Source organism: Peromyscus californicus, unplaced genomic scaffold (genome assembly GCF_007827085.1).
Source record: "Peromyscus californicus insignis strain IS unplaced genomic scaffold, ASM782708v3 Scaffold_24__1_contigs__length_46423439, whole genome shotgun sequence".
Taxonomy (NCBI): Eukaryota; Metazoa; Chordata; class Mammalia; order Rodentia; family Cricetidae; genus Peromyscus; species Peromyscus californicus.
The window spans coordinates 32243857-32269334 of record NW_026294535.1 but is presented as its reverse complement, the minus strand read 5'-3'; the positions used below and the strand labels follow the sequence as shown (position 1 = coordinate 32269334).

The 25478-nt window shown below is 39.2% G+C and overlaps 1 protein-coding gene across 1 annotated transcript in view; it reads left to right on the top strand.

Annotated features, from left to right (window-relative positions):
• Tbc1d15 (TBC1 domain family member 15) overlaps positions 1 to 25478 on the top strand; it is a 56604-nt gene that overhangs the window by 7877 nt on the left and 23249 nt on the right. Inside the window, exons 2-9 of the mRNA XM_052753386.1 lie at positions 6070 to 6168; positions 6821 to 6895; positions 8943 to 9081; positions 13196 to 13406; positions 21825 to 21927; positions 23162 to 23359; positions 24383 to 24511; positions 24986 to 25089. Coding sequence (XP_052609346.1) covers positions 6070 to 6168; positions 6821 to 6895; positions 8943 to 9081; positions 13196 to 13406; positions 21825 to 21927; positions 23162 to 23359; positions 24383 to 24511; positions 24986 to 25089 — 1058 coding nt within the window. The remainder of the gene's footprint in view (positions 1 to 6069; positions 6169 to 6820; positions 6896 to 8942; positions 9082 to 13195; positions 13407 to 21824; positions 21928 to 23161; positions 23360 to 24382; positions 24512 to 24985; positions 25090 to 25478) is intronic.

The following is a 25478-nucleotide window of genomic DNA, read 5'->3' as shown; positions in this document are numbered from 1 at the left end:
TGTTCACTTATCTGGCACTAATGCTTGATAAGTGTATTGAACTGAGTTTGCAGTCAGTATAGCCCCTAAAAGTGGTAAATCTGAATGCTCTTGATCCTTATTGAGCTCTTAGTGGAGACCTAGTTCCCAGTTACTCGGGGGTGTGGTTTTAAGCTTCATTAAACAAAAAAAGAAAGAAACAAAACAAAATCCCCCATTTTTTGAGTGTGGATCAGATCTTTAAAATCTTTTTAAAAAGATTTAAAATTTTTATTTATGTGCATGAATGTTTTACCTGCGTGTGTGTATGCACCACATGCATGCCTAGTGCCATGAAATTGGAAGAGGGTATCGGATCCTTTGGAGCTAGAGTTGAGGATGGTTGTGAGCCACTATGTCAGTCCTGGGAACTGAACTCTGGTCCTCTGTAAGCAACAAATGCTCTTAACCATTGAACTATCTGTAGCCTTTGCCTCTTCACTGAAAGTATCTCTACATATGCCGTGTATGTATCCTTATATTGGTTTTTATAGTGTAAAACAATAGTCTTTAACCTGTTGTTATGCTATATATATGTGTGTGTGTTTTATGTATATGTACATACATACACAATACACATACACATATATGAGGTGTAGTCGACGAATACCAGGCTTTGTGTATTTAGGGTGTGCAGTTTAGTAACTTTGGATAGGTGTACACTGTGAATCTCTGGACATTAATCAAGATAGTGTCATTTTTTCCATCTGCACAGTTACTAGTAATTCATCATAGTCTGTCACTTTGTTCATCTGCCCACAGATGACATCTGAACTGCTTTTTGCCCTTTTTGATAGGGTTGCATTTTCTAGGACTTTATATGAATAAAACAATGTGATATGTAGTCCATTTTTGTTTGGTGTTGCTTGCTTTGTTCAAGACAGTTGTGTGGAAATTCGTTTGTAGTATTTGTGTCCTTAATTTCCTTTTATTGCCGTGTAATATTACACTGTATATTGTTTACACCAGTTTATAAATGTTTGGACTATTTCCTTTGTCTGTTACAAATAAATATGCTTGGAATGTGGAGTCTTTATAAATGTATGCTTTCATTTTCTTGAGAAGTACCTAGGAGTAGAATGACTGGACCGTATGTGGTAGTTGTCTATTAGTGTTTGAAAGCATTGCCAATCTTCTCCAAAGAGGGGAGGTGTCATTTTACACACCTCCAGGTAGGAAGGAAGTTCCTGGTGCTCCGCGGCTTCCTAACACTCATTCTTTTTAATTACAGCTGTTCTGATAGACGCACAGAAGTATTTCATTTGTGGTTTTAGTTTGCATTATAGTGATCAAAATGGTGTTGACTATTTTTTTTCCTTGTGCTTATTTGCATAAAAATCTCTGTGTTATTTTATTTTAAACTTTGTTCATTTTCTTGTTATTGAGTTTTGAGAGTTCTTTTTATATTCTGAATACAACTATAAGTTCATTGGGATTTTAGTTTATTTATGATGTTGTCCTAGTGAGTTTTTATAGTATTTTGAGTATATGGAGTGCATTTATAATATTACTTTTAACATCATTCCCTCTTAATTTTGTTTCTGTCATTTTAGGGGCCACTTTTGATCTCAAGTAGTTAAAATTTGCAGAATTTTGTATATAATATACATATGTACTATGAGATTGGAGTGATAAACAAACCTGTGCTCTAAATAATTATCATTCCCTTAAAAGCACATTGAAACACTAAATAGTCAAAGGGATGATTAACACAAGGATGATGTACAAAGAACTGTGCTTGTGTAGGGTGTTAAAAGTTCGGATGGAGTGATTAGGCCAGATAGCTCAGTCGCTGCTGCCTTGACTATAAATCTAAATACATTTAGAAGTTGAGTTTCAGTTTGGAGCAGCATCATTTCTGCATCTGGAATCACTGACTTTATTTGAATAAAAATAATTTCCAAGCATAACATTAAAAGAGGGGTTCTGGGAGTTTAAAGTTACAGACTTCCTGGGATGGGAGCTGGGGTGATGATGGTTCAGCAGTTAAGAGCACTTGATGTTCTTAACATAGGACCTTGGTTTGGTTTCCAGCAGCCACACATTTCAAGTTAAATACAATTAGAAACTTTTTGGACTTCAGCTTATCAGTGTACAAAACAAGATGAATCGAGCTATTGTGTGTGGTTCCAGAGACTGGTTTCCTCTAGGGAAGTGACATGGAACATTTCTAGTAGTTTTTCTTAAGGTTTACTTAGTTTATGAGTATGAGGGAGCGTGTATGTACTCTGTGTGTGTTTAGTGCCCTCAGAGGATGGAAGGTGTCAGATTCCCTGGGACTGGAGTTACAGATTGTTATGAACCACCATCCTTTCAAGAGCAACAGGCGCTTTTAACTGCCAAGCTGTCTCTCCAGCGCTCCAGTGGTTTCTTTAGGTAATAGTGATTGAGTTGGGTGGAGGGAAGGCGTCAGGATATCTGAAAGTTACTACTTTTGGTGTGCATGTGATCCCAAGTACAATTGCAAAGCAGTTTGTGCCTTCAGTTTGTTTATAGAATGGAGATGGAGATAATAGTATCTTCTATGACTGACGGGGGTTGACTGTGGGAGTGTGAGATCAGAATATTTAGAAAACAAAGTACTTTTCAGTTAAAACGGCTATCACCTTGTTTTTTATGTGAAGTAAATTGCATCCTGAATGCAAATAATTCTGTACAGTCTACCAAACATAGTAGCTTTTTATTTTTTGTTTGTTTTTGTTTTTGTTTTTTCGAGACATAGTTGCTTTTTATAATTTGGTGAGAAATGGATACCCTGTGGATATCCAAGTTTAAGGATACTCAGGTTCCTTATATGAAACACCATGTAGAATTTGCATGTAATCTGTGCATATCTTCTCCTATACTTTATTATAATACTTCTACAATGGAATTGCAGCTGTGCTGTATTGTTTAGGGGTAGTAAGGAAATGTGCACATATTTAATACAGATGCCTCTTTTTGTATTAAATATTTTTAAATCTGGTTGGTTTCAGACTGGTTGAATTTAGAGGATGTAGAATCCACAGAGATGGGGCCTTCATCAAATTTATAGCTGATGCACATCAGTCACTTACTTCATTCTGTTTGCCATTTCAGTCAGACTTAACTCATTTCTAGAAGTTAAAGTTATACCTTTGAAATTAGAAAACTAAACTAGAGTGCCTTCCACAGAGAGTACAAATATAGTTTAGAATTCCAAGTTTTGGGACATGTAGTTTTTCTCTCAAAAAAGCACTGCAGAGGAGCTGGGCATGGAGGTGTGTACTTGTGGTTGAGCTCCTGGGAGGTAGAGGCAGTTTATCATGGAGTGTCTTATTTTCTCCAGCTATAATGAGTAAAAGTTTTGCTGGCTATAGTAGTAGTCTGGGCTGGCCTCCGTGTCTGGAGCACATCTGTCCTGGCCCTTCTGGCTTTTAGAGTCTCCTGAGAAGTGAGGTATTCTAATAGGTTTGACTTTCTTGGTCTTTCTCCCTTGTAGCTTTTAATATTTTTCTTTGTTCTATCTGTTTAGTGTTCTGATTTATGGGCTTAGGGGGACTTTGTTTTCTGGTCCGGTCTATTTGGTGTTCTGTATGCTTCTTGTACCTTAATAGGCATTTTCTTCTTTAAGTTAGGGAAATTTTCTTTTATGATTTTGTTGAAAATATTTTCTGTGCGTTTGACCTGGGTTCTTTTTTTTTTTCCTCTCTATTTTCTTTATTCCTATTATTCTTAGACTTGGTCTTTTCATAGTGTCCCAATTTCCTGGATGTTTTGTGCCTGGAGTTTTTGTAAATTTACCATTTTCTTTGACTGACGTATCCATTTCTTGTATTGTGTTTTCAGTGCCTAAGATTCTGTCTTCCATCTCTTGTATCTGTTGGGGAGGCTTGCCTCTGAGGTTCCTGTTCGGGTTCCTAAAGTCTTCATTTCCAGATTTCTCTCAGTTGGGTTGTCTTTAGTGATTCTGTTTCCACATTCAGGTCTTGAACTGTTTTACTCATATCTTTCCGCTGTTTGTGCTTTCATAGATTTCTTGAAGGGATTTATTCATTTCCTCCTTAAGGACCTCTATCACATTCATGAAGGTTGTCTTAAGGTACTTTTCTTCTGTTTCAGCTATGTTGGAATACTCAGGGCCTGCTGTGGTAGGGGTGCTGGGCTCTAGTGGAGACATATTGACCTGGTTGTTATTGATTGTGTTTTTACACTGGTGTCTAGGCATCTGGGTTTGGGAAGATTATAATTTTAGGTGCTGATATCGGTCTTGTCTTTGTTGGGTGGGAATTTTGTTCCTTTGTTTCTGTTTCCTCTCTGGTTCTTAAGACTCTGGTGGCTGTGTGTTGCCTGGTGGGAAATTCTTCTGGGATCCTGATAGATGTGACTATTGGGTGTTCCAGGTAAAATGTGCTCCTGGGTATTGGGAGCTGACACTTAGGAATGGGGATAGGCTGGGGGTGATGCTGAGGGGGTCCCTAGGAGGGAGGAAAGCAGGATGTTCCACCAAGATCTGCTTAGTCCCCTGGGAATGGGACAGAGAAGCCCCAGCAGAAGGTCTGCCACAGAGCTGGGATGAGGCTGGAAGATGGATTTGGAGGGATGGAAGGAGAGATGAAGATCTGCAGTTAGTCTACCTGCTTCCCTGGTCAGAGTAGCCTGTGGGAAAGTTTCCAGGGAGTGCCTGCTGAAGTGGGGGACAAAGCTATGGGTCTGTGTAGGGGAGGAGGGGATAAGATCTGTGTGATCAACTGGAGACGGGGGGGGGGGGGGGGGGGGGGGGGGGGGGGGGGGGGGGGGGGTGGGGGGTGGGTGAGGGGGGTGGGGGGGGGTGGGGGTGGGGTGGGGCAGGGTTAAGGCCTGGAAGTACTATTTAAAATTCCCGTCATAAAAGCGTACCAACGTGATCTTTTATAAGAATATGGCACTGTAGGAATACGTGGGATGTACTTGTTCTTTATATTTTATTGTTTGTTCTTTTGGATATGTTCATATGGATTTTCAGCTTGAGCTCAGTGTTTACTTAAAATATTAAAATATTGGTGTTATTAGTCTTGTGTGGCTGGAAATGGAACCCAGGGCTTTGTGCCTGCTAGGCAAGCATTGTATCGTTGATGGTTATTTACCCCAGCTCTAGACTATAGATAGTTGAATTTATATATTAGACACATGGCAGTTAGTTCAACATCATTATTATAGAGATGGATAAGAGTGTGATTTTTAATAATCTCAAAAATAAATATTCATGTGTATTGAAGCAAATTTCCTTCTAATTTATCTATGTTTGAAGTTTAAGTCTGTATGGTGTGTTTTAAATACAGGTGGAACATTCCTAATCTGAAAATCCAGAATCTGAAGTGTCCCCAAATGTAAAACATTTTCAGTGCCGAGGTGACACTAACAAGCAGAAAGTTCTGCACCCCGACTCACCTGTCTAGGCACAGGTCAAGGAACAGTCTAAACCTGTGACATTATCTTCAGACTGTGTGTAAGGCACACATAGAACACAACGAATACCTGAGTTTTCATGAATCTGAACTCCTTCTTGTCCCAATCGACCTGTGATACATTTGTATATGAGCTGATCAGACCTCAAACAGGTATAAGAAAACACTTTGGGGACTGAGAGATGGCCTAGCAGTTAAGGCTGCTCTTCTAGAGCACTCAGATTCAATTCCCAGCATGCTCATAGTTTACAGTTGTCTATAATCCCACTTCCAGGGAGTCTGATGCCATCTTGTGGCCTCCACAGGCACCAGCCATGCAAATAGTACAAGACACACATGCAAGCAAAATACCCATACACATAAAAAATTGAAAAAGTGAAAAAGAAGAAAACATCTCAGTTATTTTTGAGAACTGTTGAGATAAAAAGTGTGACTAGATCTGGGGCTCATTTAGTGAAGTACTTGTCATGCAAGCGTGAGTTCAGATCTCTAGCTCCCACGTGAGATGAACCTGCGTTGAGAGCTGTGAATCAGTTCTGAGAAGGGAGAGAAGACACATGCGCGCGCGCGCGCACACACACACACACACACACACACACACACACACACACACACACGTAATTATAATCATGTTTTGCTGTTCCAGATTGTATATGAACAAGAAGGGGTATATATTCACTCATCTTGTGGAAAGGCCAGTGACCAAGACAGCTTAATTTCAGGAATATTACGTGTTTTAGAAAAGGTAAGTTTCTTGTAAATGACTTATTTAATAATAGTTTATGGTAGTGTTCTCTCTGGGGCTTTGAAGGAGAGTCTTAAGCTCATATGTAAGACACTGTATATTTGAACAATGGTTGTAAATTTAACATGGAAATAATGTTAGAAACAAAATACCTTAAGTACACCAATAAAAATCATGAAATATTTTAAATGTGTATGTAAAGGTGGGCATGTTGGTGCACGCCTTTAATCCCAACCCAGCACTTGGGAAGCAGAGGCAGGTAGATCTTAGTGATTTTAGGGCCAGCCTGGTCTATATAGTGAGTTCCAAGATAGCTGGGACACCAGAGAGATCCTGTCTCACCAAAAAGGAAAGAAAAAAAAGGCATGTAGACATTATAGTAATATAAATTTTTCATAGTAGTAATATAAATTTTTCATAGTGAATAATTAGAATTAAATTTTCATACCAATTATTGCTAAATAATGGTAATGTCAGCATGTGTAAAATACTAAAATTTAAGGGCCTGATTTTTATTTTGCATTTAGAAATAAAAAAATGGATTAAGAACATAATATATTGATAAATTCTAAATATAATTCATGGTTTCTTTCTTCAGGATGCTCAAGTTATATTGATGAATTATATTATGTTTCATGATTTCTTTATATAGGATGCTGAAGTAATAGTGGACTGGAGACCATTGGATGACGCATTAGATTCTTCTAGTATTCTCTGTGCTGGAAAGGTATTTTAAAAATACGCCTAAGAGAGTGATGTATGTTGTCTTTGTGTGTGTATATGTACGCATGTAGGCATGCGTCTTGTTTCCCACCCTGCCTTAATGCCCTCCCTTTTTGCTGGTACTTTTTCTTCCCTGGAGTGGTCCCTTTTTCCATGTGTCAGTCACAGGCATTTTCCCCTCCTTTCCATCCCTCAAGAGCCCCTACCCCTGATCTCTTCTCTAGTCACACACAGAATTTGCTATGTAGACCAGGCTAGTCTTGAACTTGCACAGTCCTTCTGCTTCTGCCTCTGAAGTGCTGGGATCTCAGGCTTCTTGCCACCACACCCAACATAAAAATGATCTTTATTTTCATTTGTGTATAATCTGTTTGCCCTCTGTGTTTCATTTGGACTCCCATCTTTTTTTTTTTTTTGCTTTTTCGAGACAGGGTTTCTCTGTGTAGCTTTGTGCCTTTCCTGGAACTCACTTTGGAGACCAGGCTGGCCTCGAACTCACAGAGATCCGCCTGGCTCTGCCTCCCGAGTGCTGGGATTAAAGGCGTGCGCCACCACCGCCCGGCTGGACTCCCATCTTTTGTTTAGACACTTGTCTTGGTATTTGAAGGGTTTTGTACTGTTAGGCTCATATTTAATAGCAGGTGCCCTAACGAGATTATGTTCTCTTTCATTATACTAGGCCTTCTAATAGTGGAATTCTTCTCTGTGTGCATGGCTAGTCCGTTCTCAGGTGGGAATCTCTGATGTCAAGTTCCCATTATTTTTATCAGGGCTAGCTCGCTTTGTCAGACTGGAAGTTAGAGATCCCTGCCCAGAAAGGTCAAGCTGGGACGTTAGTGATTGTACAACTCAACTAGACAGGAGACCTGGGAGTCTTGGCCTTTCTTATCTACGTGGACTCCCAGTTAAGCCTCTTGTTTTCATCAGTGCACTTGGTTTCCCGCAGTCCAAAGACACCCGTTTTACATCTTCTAATGAATAGAGCTTTAGCCATGGGCTGGCAGGATAGCTCAGTAGGTACAGGTACTTCCTGCCACGCCTGATGACCTGAATTTGATCTTCTGAAACCTACATGGTGGGAGAAAGAACTGGCTCCCAGAAGCTGTTCTCCAGCCTCCTGTGTGCACAGTGCATGGACATGATAGTCATGGCACTCTCAGAGTCTTAAAGATTAAGACGAAGCACAAAACTCTAGTCTTCTGGGGTTTTGTTAATTTCCCGACTTAGAAAAACTTCAAAATTTATTTTTATGTGTGTGTGAGAGTGAGCGCGAGTGTGTGTGTCTGTGTCTGTCTGTGTGTCTGTCTGCGTGCATGTGCATGTGGAGGTCAGAGGACAGCCTGTGGGAGTAAGTTCTGTTCTTTGACCGTGTGCATTCCAGGAATTGCCAGACTTGGCAGCAAAAGCCTTCCCGTACTCCTGCATTTCAGCACTCCCATTTGCTTGCTTTGCTCTCTGTTTTGCGTGAAGTTGGTAGGAGCTGTTTGTAGTCTGGGTATTTCTCTTTTGCTTGTTGTACTTAGAATCTTAGTCTCACTTGAACTTGAATATATTGTCCCTTGTAAAGAAGTAGATGTTTGGTTTTATTCTCTTTAAAGTCAAATGTTCTGTGGAGCTATACAGCATAGATAATGTTGTTTTTAGCTATTTTTTATTGTCAGAAAACACAATTAATTTTGGCTCAAGTAAATCACTATAGTTAGTTATTTTCCATAGCTCTCAAAATCTGGAAATTGGATGCTTTTTGCCTTTTGCTTCCTTTTCTCTTTTTGTGAGATGGCTGCTGTAGTTTTAGACATCACAACTCCATGCAAAACAGGACAGTGAGGAATTGAGGTGAAACTTACTGTGAAAGCCAAATGCTGCAGAAGCCCCATGTTGGCTTCTCTACATACTTGTTGGCAACCCTAGCTGCAAAGAGGGTGATAAAGAGAGCAAGGGGAAAACTGGCATCGTGCTGTCTGCCCCAGCTTTCGGACGTCATTCACGGGCTCTGATGTTACTCACTGGCACGTACCAGCTTCAGACTTAAATATTTGTTATTGTTTCAGGACTCCAGTTCAGTTGTAGAGTGGACCCAGGCACCCAAAGAAAGAACTCATCGAGGATCAGAACACCAGAACAGTTATGAAGCAGAGTGGGACATGGTTAATGCAGTGTCGTTTAAAAAGAAACCACATACCAATGGAGGTATGAATTAAGTCCTTGCAATTTTAAACTGAGCAGAAGTGCAAAGAAATGCTTTAATGTTCCTCCATCAGGAAAGATGATCTATACTTCAATATGTATGCATAACTAATTTTGTCCTGTTTTTATTTTTTTGCTGTTTTCGTTGCTGTGACTTCAAAGAGGATTTAGTTACTAGTAGCAAAATAAGAAACACTTAAAAAAATAACTCTGGTAAACCCTATGTGGTAAGTGCACACTGGAGCTCAGCACTGGGAGGCTGAGCCAGGAGGATCCTGCGTTCAAGGGCAGCCTGGCTCCACCTTTAGTTCCAGGCTAGCCGGGACAGCATAGCAAGACCCTGTCTCAAAAACAAAACAAAAGAACGCACTCCCAACATGCTTTTCTTAATCTAGTATTTAAAATCCTGGTATTTCATCCTGAGGCACCAGGGGGAGACGGAGTATACTGCTAAACGTTACTATGCTGCCTTCAGTCTTTATTATGATTTTTTTGTAGCTCTTTTCTGTTTCTTGCATATGTTTAGTTACTATTCCCCTTTGTATATTTAAATCTATATTTACTATGTGGTGATTATAGGAAGAGCCAAGATAACAGTTTGATATTTATTGTACATGCTAGTTCACATCAGAAAAATAGCATGTATTCCATAGAATTTATGTATTATACCAAATATGATCTAACTAGTTCATATGATATGGTCAGTTTGTTTGTGAGCACTTGTTAAAAAGTTGAGTATTTATAAAGTTATAATGTTAGGTACTTTTTGTTTTACAGTATTGATTCCTTTGTGGGCAGATTGACTCTGGGGCAGCTGGAGCTTGGGCATCAGTATTTTCTAGAAGGTCTTCAGGTGTTTTTTTTTTTTTTTGGTTTTTCGAGACAGGGTTTCTCTGTGTAGCTTTGCGCCTTTTCCTGGAACTCACTTGGTAGCCCAGGCTGGCCTCGAACTCACAGAGATCCGCCTGGCTCTGCCTCCCGAGTGCTGGGATTAAAGGCGTGCGCCACCACCGCCCGGCTCAGGTTTTAATGTGTGGTCAGAGTTGAGAATTAGTAGTTGTGTAGCTGAGCCAGAAGCCACTCTTGTGACTTGTTCACAGTGGCTTGTGAAGTGAGGAGGTTTTGTTTTACAACTGTGAAATGTTAGGGAAATAACTTTGATCAATGCATCTAATTATGCAAGCCGAGTTTTCTTGGGACAATTTGATCCATGTATGTGGTTTCACCTTCTTTCCCTCTTTTCTTTTTTCTGATAGTCCTACGGAAACACCTTCTTTTCCTTCCTTTTCTTTGTCCGTCTTGAGCTAGGGTATGTCTCATTCTGTAGCCCTGGCTGGCCTGGCACTCTGAGAGATCTGCCTGCCTCTGCCTCGTCAGCACTGAGATTAAAGGTGTGTGTTACCACGCCTGTCGAAGGAAATGATTTCCAAGAAGTTGAATTTCTTGAAACATTTAAATATTTTTTTATGTAAGTGCTTTTTGAAATTTTTATTTTACTCGTTTCACACTTAGCTTTTACATTTTTTACTTTGTATTCCCCCCCCATTATTTATAAAGGAAAATTAGAGTACACCTTTAAAAATGGGTTATCAAGCTCATTTAACTTGGTATATCTTAAGAACATGTAATGTTATACTTCAAATACTTTGCTTTTATAACAGATTAGTGTTTTGAAACTGTTTACTTCCAGAACAACACATTTTCATATTCTGGCTAGAATTCCAACCCAATAAAATGTTGTGTTCTTGCTGTTAATTCTATTCAAGACATAGACTCAGTCAGCTGTTTCATTTCACATTGTACTTTTTGGCTATACACTTTCCCTTCTCAGTATGTTGGAGGTACTTCCCATGTTCATTAGAACTAATGTTTGTTTTTCTTGTTGTTTAACCTGTGCTTTAAAGAGAAAGGACATTCCAAATTAAGTCTTGGCTGCTCAAGTTTTCTTTTGTAGTCATGTCTATCCAGTTAGCTGTTGACTGCAGATTTACTTGCAGATTACTATATGCTGACGTGGGGTCCTATTGACTTGCATTTATTGAGCATGCTTTTGGTTACCTTGTGTTTTAGCCCTCTCTAGTACTGGAGATGTACCTGGAAACAAGATGTACCACCTTCCCCTTATTTTTATTTTTTTGAGACAGGTATCTCTCTCTTCTCTCCCTCTCCTCTTCTCTCCCCTGATCCGCTTCTCAAACCCCACCCCCATCCTTGCTTTCCTGGAACTTGCTGTCTAGACTGTGGTGTCCTTGAACACTGAGATCCACCTGCCTCTGTAAAGGCATGTGCTACCATGCCTGGCTTAAGAAAATAATTTCTAAAAGTTGAATTTCCTACATATTTTTATGCAACATTTTTAATATTTTGTGTAAGTTCATATTCTCTTTAAGTTTGTGTTTTAATGGAAGACTTGTAGAATTGAACTTGCAATAGTCATCTTTGTCAGAGCTTTAAATGGGGAAATGTGTGAGGTACCTTCCTTTTTATGTTTCATCTTATATCTCATTAAGGGAAAATCTGTGTAAAGTGTTTGTTTTTAAAATGCACAAAGTGCATATATTATGTAATATTCTTTGTAAGATTTTATTACAGCTTCAGTTCAGTGCAATTAATACAATTGTGTTGTTTTTATTTTTCTTTTATTGTGTATTGAATTTGTCATTGCTGTTTTTCTATGAAATATTTTTAGATTTTGCAAATAATCTAGTAGCATGTACTTTTTCTAGGCAGTTCATGTGTGTACACAAAAATGATGGATGGAGTAAGTTGGAATTCTTAGAAATGTCCTCACTCTCCACTGAGTTTGTATTGTTCTGAGCTTTGTGCTATTGAAATACACAGCACACCGGTGTGGCACTTAATCTAGTATCAGCTTTAGAGTTCACCATTCAAACCAGTGTGGAGTCGATGTAGGGTAGTGTATGCCGATAGTTACTGTAGCCTTTCATGACAGTTTTCAAGTGGTATCTGTTAGGATCCTGCTCTCACTCCTGTACATGTGCAGCTTGGGGTCTGTGTCTTACGTCATCATGGGGCGCAGGCTACTAAGTATGCACCTTAAAAAGCTGGATGTAGTTCCCACCCTCTCTCTCTGCTCTCTCTCTGTTCCCTGCTCTGCTCTGCTCCCCCCCCCCCCCATCTTTCTCTCTCTCCAGGCCTGGCTCTCTTCTTTCTTCTGCCCTCCTTTCCCTCCTAATAAAGCTCTAAAAACTAACATTGGGTTCTGTCGTGACCGTGACCTTTCCACGTGGTAACCAGCGCCACAGCCAGTGCCATTTATCTTTCAGATTTCAGTACTAGAAATCTTAGTGGAGACATAGAACTGTAATGTCTCTAATTACATAGGAAGGTGACAACATGCAGGTCAGCACCAATTAATCTCTTTTGAACAAGTTTTGTAAGCATTATTCTGTATATGATAAGTGGGACGGAATTCATAAAGGTCTTGAATAATAAGACAGTATGATATTTTATGAAATAACATTTTAAAAAGTATATTGTTTTTTTTTTTTAGATTTCAGAGATACCACATTTCTGAGTTAAATTATGAGAGCAAAGTAACATTTTATATTAGAAATTATAAGTAGTAGGAAATACTGTTTTTAAGTAGTAGAAAATACTTCCTGTAAGAAAATGCTTTTTAAATAGTTTTATGATTTTTTAAAAAATCTTTAAGTTGCTTGTTAACAGTTTCGATGTTGCTCATGGGCCTAACGTTTCATTTTCTGCAAATGTACCACACATTCAGAAGATACTGCATTTTATATAACTGGTTGAATTGCATTCCTAATTTAGTAAAAACTTAGTGGGGATGGTTATGTGGTTTAATAGAAGAATACTTACCTACCATGCACAGTACGAAGTGTCCCAAGCTTAATCCTTAGCACCACATCAACTGGGCATGGGGCACATGCTTGTAATTTTAGCTTTCCAGAGATAGAGGAGGTGGATCAGACGTTCAGGGATCTTCATTAAACATGGGTGGAAACTGTGGTATAGGAGTGGTAGAGTGCATCCCAGGGTTAAACAAATAGCTGTTAGGTAAATGTAAAGAACATTGTTGATACCTTTTAAAAAAAATGAACACAAATATTTTGCCCACTTTCTTGATTTTAAGATGCTCCAGGCCATAGAAATGGGAAAAGCAAATGGTCATTCCTGTTCAGTTTGGCAGACCTGAAGTCAATCAAGCAAAGCAAAGAGGGCATGGGCTGGTCGTACTTGGTGTTCTGTCTAAAGGATGACGTTGTCCTCCCTGCTCTGCACTTCCACCAAGGGGATAGCAGACTGCTGATTGAGTCGCTTGAAAAATACGTGGTGTTGTGTGAGTAAGTACCCCATTATTTTCTACTGAGTGAAACAGGATTATGGTGTTAATCCCAGAGCAAGCTGTTTGTCCTTGTCACTGAGCATCAGTGACCTGTGTAAACAAGAGCATCAGCATCTTAACTTTTTGCTGGTTATTTTTTGGATTAGTGGTTGAATAACATTTTAGTATTTTGAAACTAAAAATTTCTATCAACTTACTAGCTTTTTACATTTTTATATGTTACATTTATTTATTATTTTGCATATGTGCACACATGTGGATGCATGCCATGGCTCATTTATATATACTATTGCTTCTATTTGGGTCAGTCTCCTTTTGAAGTTTCTGAGGTCTCAATACTTCTCCATAGGGCCTTTTCTGGATACTTCCTCTCCATGTAATGTACATTTCTGTCTCTACTCCTCCCTATCTCATTTCCTTGATTGCTTTTCTCATGTTGCCTATTGTGCTGGCTAGTTTTATGTCACCTTGACACAAGCTAGTGTCCTTTTGGAATAGGGACCTTCAACTGAGGAAATGCCCCCACCAGATTGGCCTGTGGTACATTTTCTTGATTGATAGTTAATGTGAGGGGGTCCAGTTCAGTGTGGGTGGGGCCGTCCCTGGGCTTGTGGTCTTGGGTTGTATAAGAAAGCAGGCTTTATATAACACCAGTAGCACAGACACTGAGAGAAACAATCAATCAATGGGACCTCTTGAAACTGAGAAGCTTTTGTAGAGCAAAGGATACGGTCAACAAGGCAAAGTGACAGCCTACAGAATGGGAAAAGATCTTCACCAACCCCACATCTGACAGAGGACTGATATCCAGAATATATAAAGAACTGAAGAAATTAGACATCACAATGCCCAACAGTCCAATTAAGAAATGGGCTATAGAACTAAACAGAGAATTCTCTGTAGCTTAAGTTTTCCTGCCTGGCCCACAGTCAGGGCAAATCTCTCTCACCTGCCAGTCCCACAGCCGTCAGACCCGACCAAGTAAACACAGAGACTTGTATTGGTTTCAAACTGTATGGCCATGGCAGGCTTCTTGCTAACTGTTCTTTCAGCTTAAATTAATCCATTTTTATAAATCTATACCTTGCCACATGGCTCGTGGCTTACCGGCATCTTCACATGCTGTTTCTCATCGTGGCGGCTGGCAGTGTCTCTCTGACTCAGCCTTCCACTTCCCAGCTTTATTCTCCTCCTTGTCCCGCCTACACTTCCTGCCTAGCCAATGGCCAATCAGTGTTTTAATTATTGACTAATCAGCAACACATTTGACATACAAAACATCCCACAGCACTTCCCCCTTTTTTTTTCCAAAAAGGAAGGTTTTAACCTTAACAAAGTAAAATTACATATAATTTGGGAATTTGGGCGTAGCTTCTCTTACTACTTCCTGCTGGAGGGGGGCGCTGTATCTTATGGGGAAACAAAGAAAATTTTAGGATTATGAAATAGTCCATGAGGCTGTATCGTCTGAGCCAGTTGCCTTCAAATCGTTCTGGATGTTGGATCATCTGGGCCATGGTGTCATCGGAGACCTTTCAGGGGGTCTTGGCTGGTCAAACCTGATGTATCTTAATCTTGAACAAATCCATAGCCTCTGGCTTTCTGTGGAAACAAAAGCAGAGTCTCCTTTCCAAAGTAACATATCCTTATATCCAAATTTTGAAGTCAAGGTACCTTTAAAATATACATTTTGGCATAACTCAACAGCTTTTACAATCAAATATTTTTCTGCAGTTAAAAGTCCCAAAGACAACACAATGCAGATTCTCTGTGTAATATCCATTTTTACGTGGCTTATTTTTTATACTACCTTTACTGTCTCTTTAAAGACTTTATTTTTTAAAACTATGTATTTATTTCTATAACTCTATATATCATCTTTTTTGTCTCTTTCAAGCCTACGTATCTTTTTACACACATTGTAAACTATTACATCTGAATCTGTCTTATTGTGAATCTATTGCCTTAAACTGCAGCAGCTGTGGCTGCTGGATCCACCCACCTCAGCTTCCCAACATGGCCATGGTTTACCGCCAGCTCTGGGAGCTATCGGGGGTCTATGCTTTTAGCCAAGCAGCGTGTAGCCCAGAAACCTCCCCTTTTGCTCTGCACCAGCAAAGGCTAAATCCACCATGCAGCTCAAAGTGCCACTTGCAAAGGCCTCATTCCCGCCATAGGCAGGTCGAGCACGCACGCTAGGAACCCACCAGTAGCTCAAACCAGCAGCTGCCGCTCATTTGAGAGAGACAATTAGGAACTGTTTTTAGCTCCGTTTTAGAATCTTTTCTCAGGTTTTTAGGTGGAAACTCTTGCCACCACGTTGGACGCCATTTTTAGCTTAAGTTTTCCTGCCTGGCCCACAGTCAGGGCAAATCTCTCTCACCTGCCAGTCCCACAGCCGTCAGACCCGACCAAGTAAACACAGAGACTTGTATTGGTTTCAAACTGTATGGCCATGGCAGGCTTCTTGCTAACTGTTCTTTCAGCTTAAATTAATCCATTTTTATAAATCTATACCTTGCCACATGGCTCGTGGCTTACCGGCATCTTCACATGCTGTTTCTCATCGTGGCGGCTGGCAGTGTCTCTCTGACTCAGCCTTCCACTTCCCAGCTTTATTCTCCTCCTTGTCCCGCCTACACTTCCTGCCTAGCCAATGGCCAATCAGTGTTTTAATTATTGACTAATCAGCAACACATTTGACATACAAAACATCCCACAGCAATTCTCAACAGAGGAAACGCAAATGGCTGAAAGACATTTAAGGAATTGCTCAACATCCCTAATCATCAGGGGAAATGCAAATCAAAACAACTCTGAGATACCACCTTACGCCTGTCAGAATGGCTAAGATCAAAAACACTGAAGACAGCTTATGCTGGAGAGGATGTGGAGCTAGGGGAACTCTCCTCCATTGCTGGTGGGAATGCAAGCTTGTACAACCACTTTGGAAATCAATATGGTGCTTTCTTAGAAAATTGGAAATCCATCTCCCCCAAGATCCAGCTCTACCACTCTTGGGCATATACCCAAGGAATGCTCAATCACACCACAAGAGCACTTGTTCAGCTATGTTCATATCAGCATTGTTTGTAATAGCCAGAACATGTAAACAACCTAGTTGCCCTTCAACTGAAGAATGGATAAACAAAATGTGGTACATATACACAATGGAATACTACTCAGCAGAGAAAAACAATGACATCATGAGGTTTGCAGACAAATGGATGGATCTAGAAAAAATCATCCTGAGTGAGGTAACCCAGACTCAGAAAGACAAACATGGTATGTACTCACTCATAGGAGGATACTAGACGTGGAACAAGGATGACTGGACTGCTACTCACATCACCAGGGAGGCTACCTGGAAAACAGGACCCCAAGAAAGACACGGGAATCACCCAATGATGGAGAAATGGAAGAGATCTACATGAACAGCCTGGACATGAGTGGGGGTAATGAAGGGCGAGGGTCGAGGGAAAGAGAGCTTGGGGGAGCGGGAGATCCCAGCTGAATCAACAACAGAGAGGGAGAACAAGGAATAGGAGACCATGGTAAATGAAGACCACATGAGAATAGGAAGAAGCAAAGTGCTAGAGAGGCCCACAGAAATCCACAAAGATACCCCCACAACAGACTGCTGGCAGTGGTCGAGATACAGCCTGAACTGACCTACTCTGGTGATGGGATGGCCGAACACCCTAATTGTCGTGCTAGAAACCCCATCCAACGACTGAGGGATCTGGATGCAGAGATCCATGGCTAGGCCCCGGGTGGATCCCTGGGAGTCCAATTAGCGAGAATTGTTGAGACCAAGGTTGGATAAAGCACAGGGACAAATAGCCAAATGAATGGAAACACATGAACTATGAACCAATGGCTGAGGGGTCACCAACTGGATCAGGCCCTCTGAATGGGTGAGACAGTTGATTGGCTTGATCTGTTTGGGAGGCATCCAGGCAGTGGGACCGGGTCCTGTGCTCATTGCATGAGTTGGCTGTTTGAAACCTGGGGCCTATGCAGGATCGCTTGGCTCGGCCTGGGAGGAGGGGACTGGACCTACCTGGACTGAGTCTACCAGGTTGATTTCAGTCCGCGGGGGGAGGCTTTGCCCTGGAGGAGGTGGGAATGGGGGGCGGGCTGGGGGAAGGTGAGGGGGAAGGAGGGGGGAGAACAAGGGAATCCGTGGCTGATGTGTAGAACTGAATTGTATTACAAAATAAAAATAAAAATTAAAAAAAAAAAGAAAAAAAAAGAAATATAGGTGGGCACCATTAATTTAATGTTGGTAAAATATAAATCTTTCAAGCCTTATTTTTCCAACCTGATAACATTATGCATTTAATATGGCCATTTTAATATTAAAAATAAGGTGAAGGATGTTTTTTAAAAAGAAAGAAAGAAAGCAGGCTGGAGCAAGCCAGTGAGCATCACCCTCCATGGCCTCCTATTTTGCTCTGCTTGTGTCCCTGGTGTTTTATGACAGCAACAGAAACCCTAAGACATCTATTACTTCTTTCGTGTTGTACTCTTGAAAGTCAACTTCATAAGGATAGAGATGGTATCTTGTTTTTTTTTTCCTGGTTCCTACCCACAATGGCTAGTACATTATAGATATTCAATTGAAGTTGAATAAGTGATATAATAATTGTCAGTTAAATGCATACTTTTGAAGTGCTATGAGAAGTAAATTCTAAATTAGTTTTGTATGATTTTGAAGAGAAACTGGGAGATTGGTACAGTCTCAAGAGATAGATTTTTTTTTTGTGTGTGTGTGTGGCTTATTTTGAGACTGGGTTTCTCTGTGTAACAACCTTGGTTGTCCTGGAACTCACTAATGTAGACCAGGCTGGCCTAGAACTCAGAGATCTGCCTGCTTCTGCCTCCTGAGTGCTGGGATGAAAGGCATGCACCACCACTGCCCAACAATTTTTTTTTTTTAAATAATGGGGTAAGTTTAAAAATAGTAACAACTGGGGGCTGAAGAGATGACTCAGCGGTCTTCCAGAGGTCCTAAGTTCAATTCCCAGCAACCACATGGTGGCTCACAGCCATATATAATGAGATCTGGTGCCCTCTTGTGGCCTGCAGGCATACATGGAGGCAGAATGTTGTATACATAATAAATAAATAAATTAAAAAAAAACCAAAAAAAACTGCCGTACAATTGTGGTGCATACCTTTAATCCCAGCACTGGGGAGGCAGAGGCAGGCAGATCTCAATGAGTTGGAGGCCAGCCTGGTCTATAAAGCGAGTTCCAGGATAGCCAGGAGTGTTAGAGAAACCTGTCTTGAAAAACAAAACAAAAGAAAAAATAACAACTTAGGCAATTGAATGTGTATCGGTAGCCTTGTTATGTAGGATATAAAACCTATTTTCTGAATTTTTAAACAAATGGTAAGTAAACATAGGGGCAGAGGTGGTGTTAAAATGCCATTGTTAGTGAGATGTAAGAGCATGCATGACCTTACAGTTTATGTCAGCATAGTTTGAGCTCACATCTTTCTTATGGGTACAGAAAAAACACTTTCTCTTTTGGTAAGACGATCCACGAATTAGGAGGGGCCTGGAAAGGGTTATACCAACCATGCACCTTACTCTCCTCATCTCAGCACGCAGGTCTCCAGGAAGGAGAGTTTCTTTAGAAGAACTTACTGCTGTTTGAAAATGGGAAGCCATGGAAATGGTGTCCTAGATGTAGCACTGCTCCTTGCTAGAAAGATAGCTGTGCAAAAGAAGCATGGCTCCTGCCTTTCTAACTTCATAGAGACCATCTGCTTTGTTCACTTCCCATTGCTGGGACAAAATCCCAGACAAAAGCAGCTTGAGGAGGAAGGAGGGGTTTCCTGGGGCTCATAGCTGGAGTGCAGTCAGCCATGTGAAGAAGTCAGGGTAGCTGAAGCCTGAGTAGCTGGTGGTGATGTCTCTGAAGTCAGAAAAATGGGAGTGGGTCCTTGAGCTCAGCTTGCTTTCCTTCTTAATCACTCTGGTACTCTAGCCCAGGCAGTGGTCCTGCCCACATTTAAGATGGCTCCTCCCACCTCAGTTAAACGAATCTAGATAATCCCTCTACCATGGCCAGAGGCTTTTCTCCTGGATGATTTGTGATACAAACAAGATTTATGTAGGCAGAGTTTTCCTGTTCCAGCTGTCTATATAACTGACACAGAAGCTTAACATTACTTGTAAATGCTCGGCCAGTAGCTCAGGCTTGTTACTAGCTAACTCTTACACTTAAATTAACCCATATTTCTTACCTATGCTTCGGCATGTGGACATTTTCTACATGTCCTCCTTCCTCGGTGGCTGGCTGGCTGGCGTCTCCTCTGACTCTGCCCTTCATCCCAGTATCCTCAGTTTGATTGTCCCTCCCAACTTTATCCTGTTTTGCTATAGGCCAATCAGCTTCTTTATTCACCAGTGAGGGTAATACATATTCACAGTGTACAGAAGGGTTGTTCCACAGCAGATTTGCTATCTCATCTTCCTACAGTATTAATATTAACCCCTTTAGGATTCTTTTCCTCCACACTGAGCCAGTCTTCTAAATGGATGAGCAGAGAATGCCTTATAAAACCTAAGGATGCTAGACCAGCGGTGTATAATTTACCATTTCCGTTTCACTTGCCAGCTTCTTGGTACTTATTTCTTAAGTGGTTTTCTTATCCTAGATAACCAGTGTTGCATTAATTGATGTAGCATGTATTCTTTTATTTATTATCATCATTTACAGTGCCATATTCACTTGGAGAAAAGAATGTGATTGCTAAACTGCAGATCAGAAATCACCACAGTACAACATGTAACCACAAAAACTTTCCCTAGAAACGAAAGTGCTTGTTAGGATGTGAGTGAGGCATTTTAACTCTATTGAATTGTTTTCTGGTTTAGACTGTTTTTTTTTTCCCATTAATACATGAGTCTCCAAGCGGTAAAACGTTTTTTCTAAAAAAGCCAAGTTGGATGGACCATCATCTTACACTAACCATTTACAAGATTAGTTTCTATATCTAAAGTTGTATTGTTGTGAATATTCTGTATCATGGATTTAAAACCTTATTTTATGTGTAAAGGTATTTTGCCTGCATGTATGTATTGTGTACATTTTGTTCCCTTTCTACTGGACGGGCAGTGCTTTTACTTTCATTATTAATTTAGATTTTAAGCAACTTGATGTTATTTATTGTTAGAAACCAAATAACCCCAGCACCAGCGGTGCTGTGCTAGAAAACCAATTTCTGCATTACCTGCTTTTTGGTGCATGTTTAAAAGTTGGCCTATTGTAAACATGACTTGTGAGAAGAGAATCCATAGCTCTGCCTTTTAAATACTCATCCTAATTTCAGAAAAACATTGAAAAGATAATGTTTTCATTGTGCTGCACCCCCATGTCAAATGATTGGACCACAGCTTGTTTAATTTTTTTTTTTTTAAGTCAAGAAGTTTATTAGCTTCTATTGTCTTCATAGATCCAGTGTTGTTTGTGGCCATGTAAGGAAAAGATCCTGTTTTGGATTTCATATCCCCTCTACCATTACGTCTTTATTGTGTTAGAATTGAGATGAGATAACTGTTATTAAAGATCTTATCTCAAACATTTGTAATGAACTAGAGATGTATTGCAACAGAAAACATACTTAGGTTTTATTTTAAACATAGAACCTTTATAGATTTATTACAACTGACTAAGTCATAAAACAATAGAAAAGACAGTGGTTACTTTGTCTGATTCTGTAGAATTAGATGTCTGTTTGGAAAGCACACTATTTATTCTGTGGTTACTAAGAAGTATGGAAAGATACCTACCTGTTCCTGGAGTTTTAGTAAGAAAACTAAAAGCATATGGTCACTGAAAGAGTGTGTGTGTGTATAATCATTTTAAATACTTTTGTATGTATGCATTTATTATTATGGTTAGTATCATTACCAAAGAACCTTCATATCTTGTATTTTTAAACATTTTGTACTGTAATACTAACAAGCTGTAAAACAAATTTGGAAACTATTTCAAAATACATATTTCCTATTTTGTACATATTATATATTTGCATCCTGGAGTTGTTTAGTTTCACCCATTTTTATGATGTTAATGACATATATATTATAGACTTTTCTATTGTAAATTCTATCCAAGAATTCAGTTTCATTGCAACATAAACACCTTGGCATTCCCTAGAATAAAAATACAAAATTATATAAAAATGTTAGATTACATTTTAAAATTTAACATTTCATGTTTCATGAAGTTTTCAATCTTACTTACAGTACTAGATATTTGCTAATAAGTTACTAGAAACTTCTAGAGCTAGTCTTTTTTGGGGGGGCTAGGAAAAGTGTGCAGTAGTAATTATTCAGGAGATTAATTCAAGTATTGTGGTAGTATTTTCTGATTTTTTATTTTTTTTATTTTTACAGGTCATCACAAGATAATAGAATACTTCTTGTCAATTGTCAGAATAAGAGTCTTTCACAGTCTTTTGAAAATCTTCTTGATGAACCAGCATATGGCTTAATACAAGTATGTTTTTCTAGTCCTTAAATATACCTTTTATTTATATATCATTTGGATTCTGTCCTTTGTGTTTCTCATTCCCCCAGCCTTCTCAGAGCACAAAATGAGCAGGCGTGTGTGTGTGTGCGCGCGCTCTTTAAGGCACTATGCTGTGCAATCTTATAGAGTAATGTGATCCATAGTACTTGGAAACCCCAGATACTCCCTTGATCCTTAATTACTCTTAAGCCAGGTCTTTCTTTTATCATAATGCTGACATAGGGTAGCAGCAGATTTAAATTATGCTTTTCATTTATCTGAAGGGTCACAGAGTAAGCTATTTCAAATAAATGATTAGTTTAGAAACAGAAGTAATCTGAGTTTTTGTTTCTCATCTCAGTAGATTGTTGTGGGTATTAGCATGTATCTTATTGCTCTAAATATGTTTAGGTATGGTCTTGCTTTTGGCTAAAATTGTACACTGAACATGTGCAGAATCCTGATTGTCTTCATTCCTTTATTCACTTAGCACATGCTGGAGTGCTTACTATGTTTCTGGCACTTTCTCTTGACTTTGGGAATGTAAAGATTAACAACACAAAATGGAGACCTTAGAAAGGAGTAGGACAAGAGGATTGGCTCCTTTAGTTCTTTGAGAGTTATTATGGAATAAGTAACTGTTGTTAGTAAATGTAAATTAACAGGCACTTCTGGCTTTAGAAATAATACTAGAATTAGACACAGAAAAGACTTTGCTGTTTCTAGGACAGCTCTGCTCTAGAAGAAATGATTCTTGACATTAGATTAAGACATCAACTCTTATCTAAATAGGATAATAAGCTTTTAAGTTTATCTATCAAATATTCTGTGTTAGTGTGGTAGTGCACACTTCAAGAAATACAATCTGTGTATTTTTTTTGTGAAGGCAGGACTGCTAGACAGAAGAACGCTGTTGTGGGCCATTCACCACTGGAGAGTAAGCACTGTGTACAGTTCTGTGTGCAGACTGAATGAAGCCTGCGAAGCATCTGTTGATCTGCAGTTCAATCAGTAGCACCCATTTGCCATTTATCATGCAATTTTAACCAAATGGCTTAAGTTTAAATTTTTCTTTCTAGAAAAAACCCTTAAGATAATCATAGAATACTCTGTTTTAGCTCTGATTTCCCTCCTTTTAAAGCTTTGCCTTTTTGCCACTCGTGGAATAAATTTGTTCCTTATTTTAATTAATAATGCTATTGTTTTTCTTTCTATTATGTAGAAAATTAAAAAGGATCCTTATACAGCAACTATGGTAGGATTTTCCAAAGTTACAAACTACATTTTTGATAGTTTGAGAGGAAGCGATCCCTCTACACATCAACGACCACCTTCAGAAATGGCAGATTTTCTAAGTGATGCTATTCCAGGTCTAAAGATAAATCAGCAAGAGGAACCGGGATTTGAAGTCATCACAAGAGTGAGTGGAGATTTTAAGTAACCTAGTTCGTAGCATTTAATAGGAGAATGCAGTCTGAGTACCGCAGAAAAGAAACTCACTCCTCATGTCTCTTCCCTGTAGCCCATTCATAGTAGTTTTCTGCTAACTAATAAGTGTATCTGACAATGCTAGCGTGCCACCAGATGCTTGACTCATTGTCCTATACTGTCTCTTCATTACTGTGGCGTCTCCTGTGGTTGGTTTTTGGTCATAATGAAGAAGTTGTTTTGTGGAGTGCAGAGAAGTAAAAGGAGTGTTGAGTTCGTCTGTTAGTTTTGTGTGTTATTTGCCCATTTTTGTGTAGGTACCAGAGGCAGCTCCGACATGACACAGGACTTTTGTTGTCCTTATAAGTCTTTACTGAGATTGATGGGTTTGTGCCCTGCATTAAGGCAAATCTTCATATAATGTTGGACAAAGCTTTGAGTTTGCTGCAAGTCTAGGCTTGCTCATAATTATAGAATTGTACATTTCTAAGTTGTAGGACTTAATTAAAGGCTTTATCTTTAAATAGTATTTTTAAATTACCAGCATCTATTAATTGAATAAAAACAGTAGAAATTGCCAAGTGAAACTAATGAATCATGAATCAATTTTGAGAATTGCAAACTTCAGTTTGGAAGAAAAGCTATTTTAAGAGTGTCATTAGTGGAATAATTATATATTCTGTCTCTTCCTAATAATGTACCATTTGATTTGAGGGTTTCATAGAATTGATGTTGAGTGTTTTTACTAATGTAATTGAAAATCTAATGGCAGAACCTTTTTAACGACAAATACTTGGAGTCTCTGAATTTGTATCCCAGTTGATTATGTTCCGTAGGAGGGGAATGTGTGTAATCCTGGCTAATAAAGCTAGTAACGTAACACTGGAGAATGAGGAAGGATGCTGAGAACATTAGAGCTCAGGCCTTAGAAACAGTGTCCTCGGAGTGTTGGAATATGCCTCCATTTCCTCTTACAGCTGTGTGAACAGCTCTGTTATTTCTCTTCCTGTTGTAGATTGATTTGGGAGAGCGACCTGTCGTTCAGAGGAGAGAGCCTGTGTCTCTGGAAGAATGGACCAAGAGTGTTGACTCTGAAGGAAGACTCTTAAACGTGGAGAGCATGAAGCAGATGATATTCAGAGGGGTACTGCAGCTCTGATCCTGATTGTATCAGTTGTCTGTTGGGTTGTTTTGATTTCTTTTCCAGGACAAATTGACTCTCATTTCTTTAATGAAAGCTAGATTAAAGTTTCTGTATTGAGAGGAAGAGTGGGGTGTTTACAGCTCCCCTGTGTGCTGATTTTGGGATGTCGATAAGTCTAGGAGAAGATAGTTCTTCTTGTTTTGTTCTGTGGGTTACATGAAGAGGCTTCTAACGATGGCATTCCTCTTACCCAGTAAGATCCACTGTACGGTCTACTATACTCCTGCTCCTGGCAGCTTGCTTTCGTCTTCAGGGTCTGGACATGAGAATCAAGATAGTATTCATTGAATTGAATTATTTTGGGGTCAAAAACTTAAGTATTAAGTTTCCCATTTATTTATATACAAGTTTTATGAACTTAGGATATTCTTTTTCTTTTTAAACTAATGTGATTAATATGAATACTTTCTTTAGGGTCTTAGTCATTCATTGAGAAAACAAGCATGGAAATTTCTTCTGGGTTATTTTCCTTGGGATAGTACCAAAGAGGAAAGAACTCAATTACAAAAACAAAAAACGTAAGTAAATGATGCTTTTGTATGTTTATCAGAGAATCTGAAGTAACCCACACATACAAATTAAGTTTATGTGAGGATTTGGAATAGACCACAAAATGGTAGAACAGTTAGATTTCATCGTTTCAATTTAAAAATTAGAAGCAATGTAATTATTTCATACCAGAAACACTTGTTTAAAAGGATCTTATTATAGCGATGCTTGTGAATATGTAAAATATGGTAGAATGTCCTAGCTTCCTGTGCTAACTTTGTATCAGCCTTTGGATACTTAAAGACAACTATGTAGATACATGTTCAAGTATATCATTCATCCCTTTTGGTTTTTGTAATTTAATTATAAAATTATAAAACCGGGTTATACATATATTTGCTATTTAGATTACCTTTAA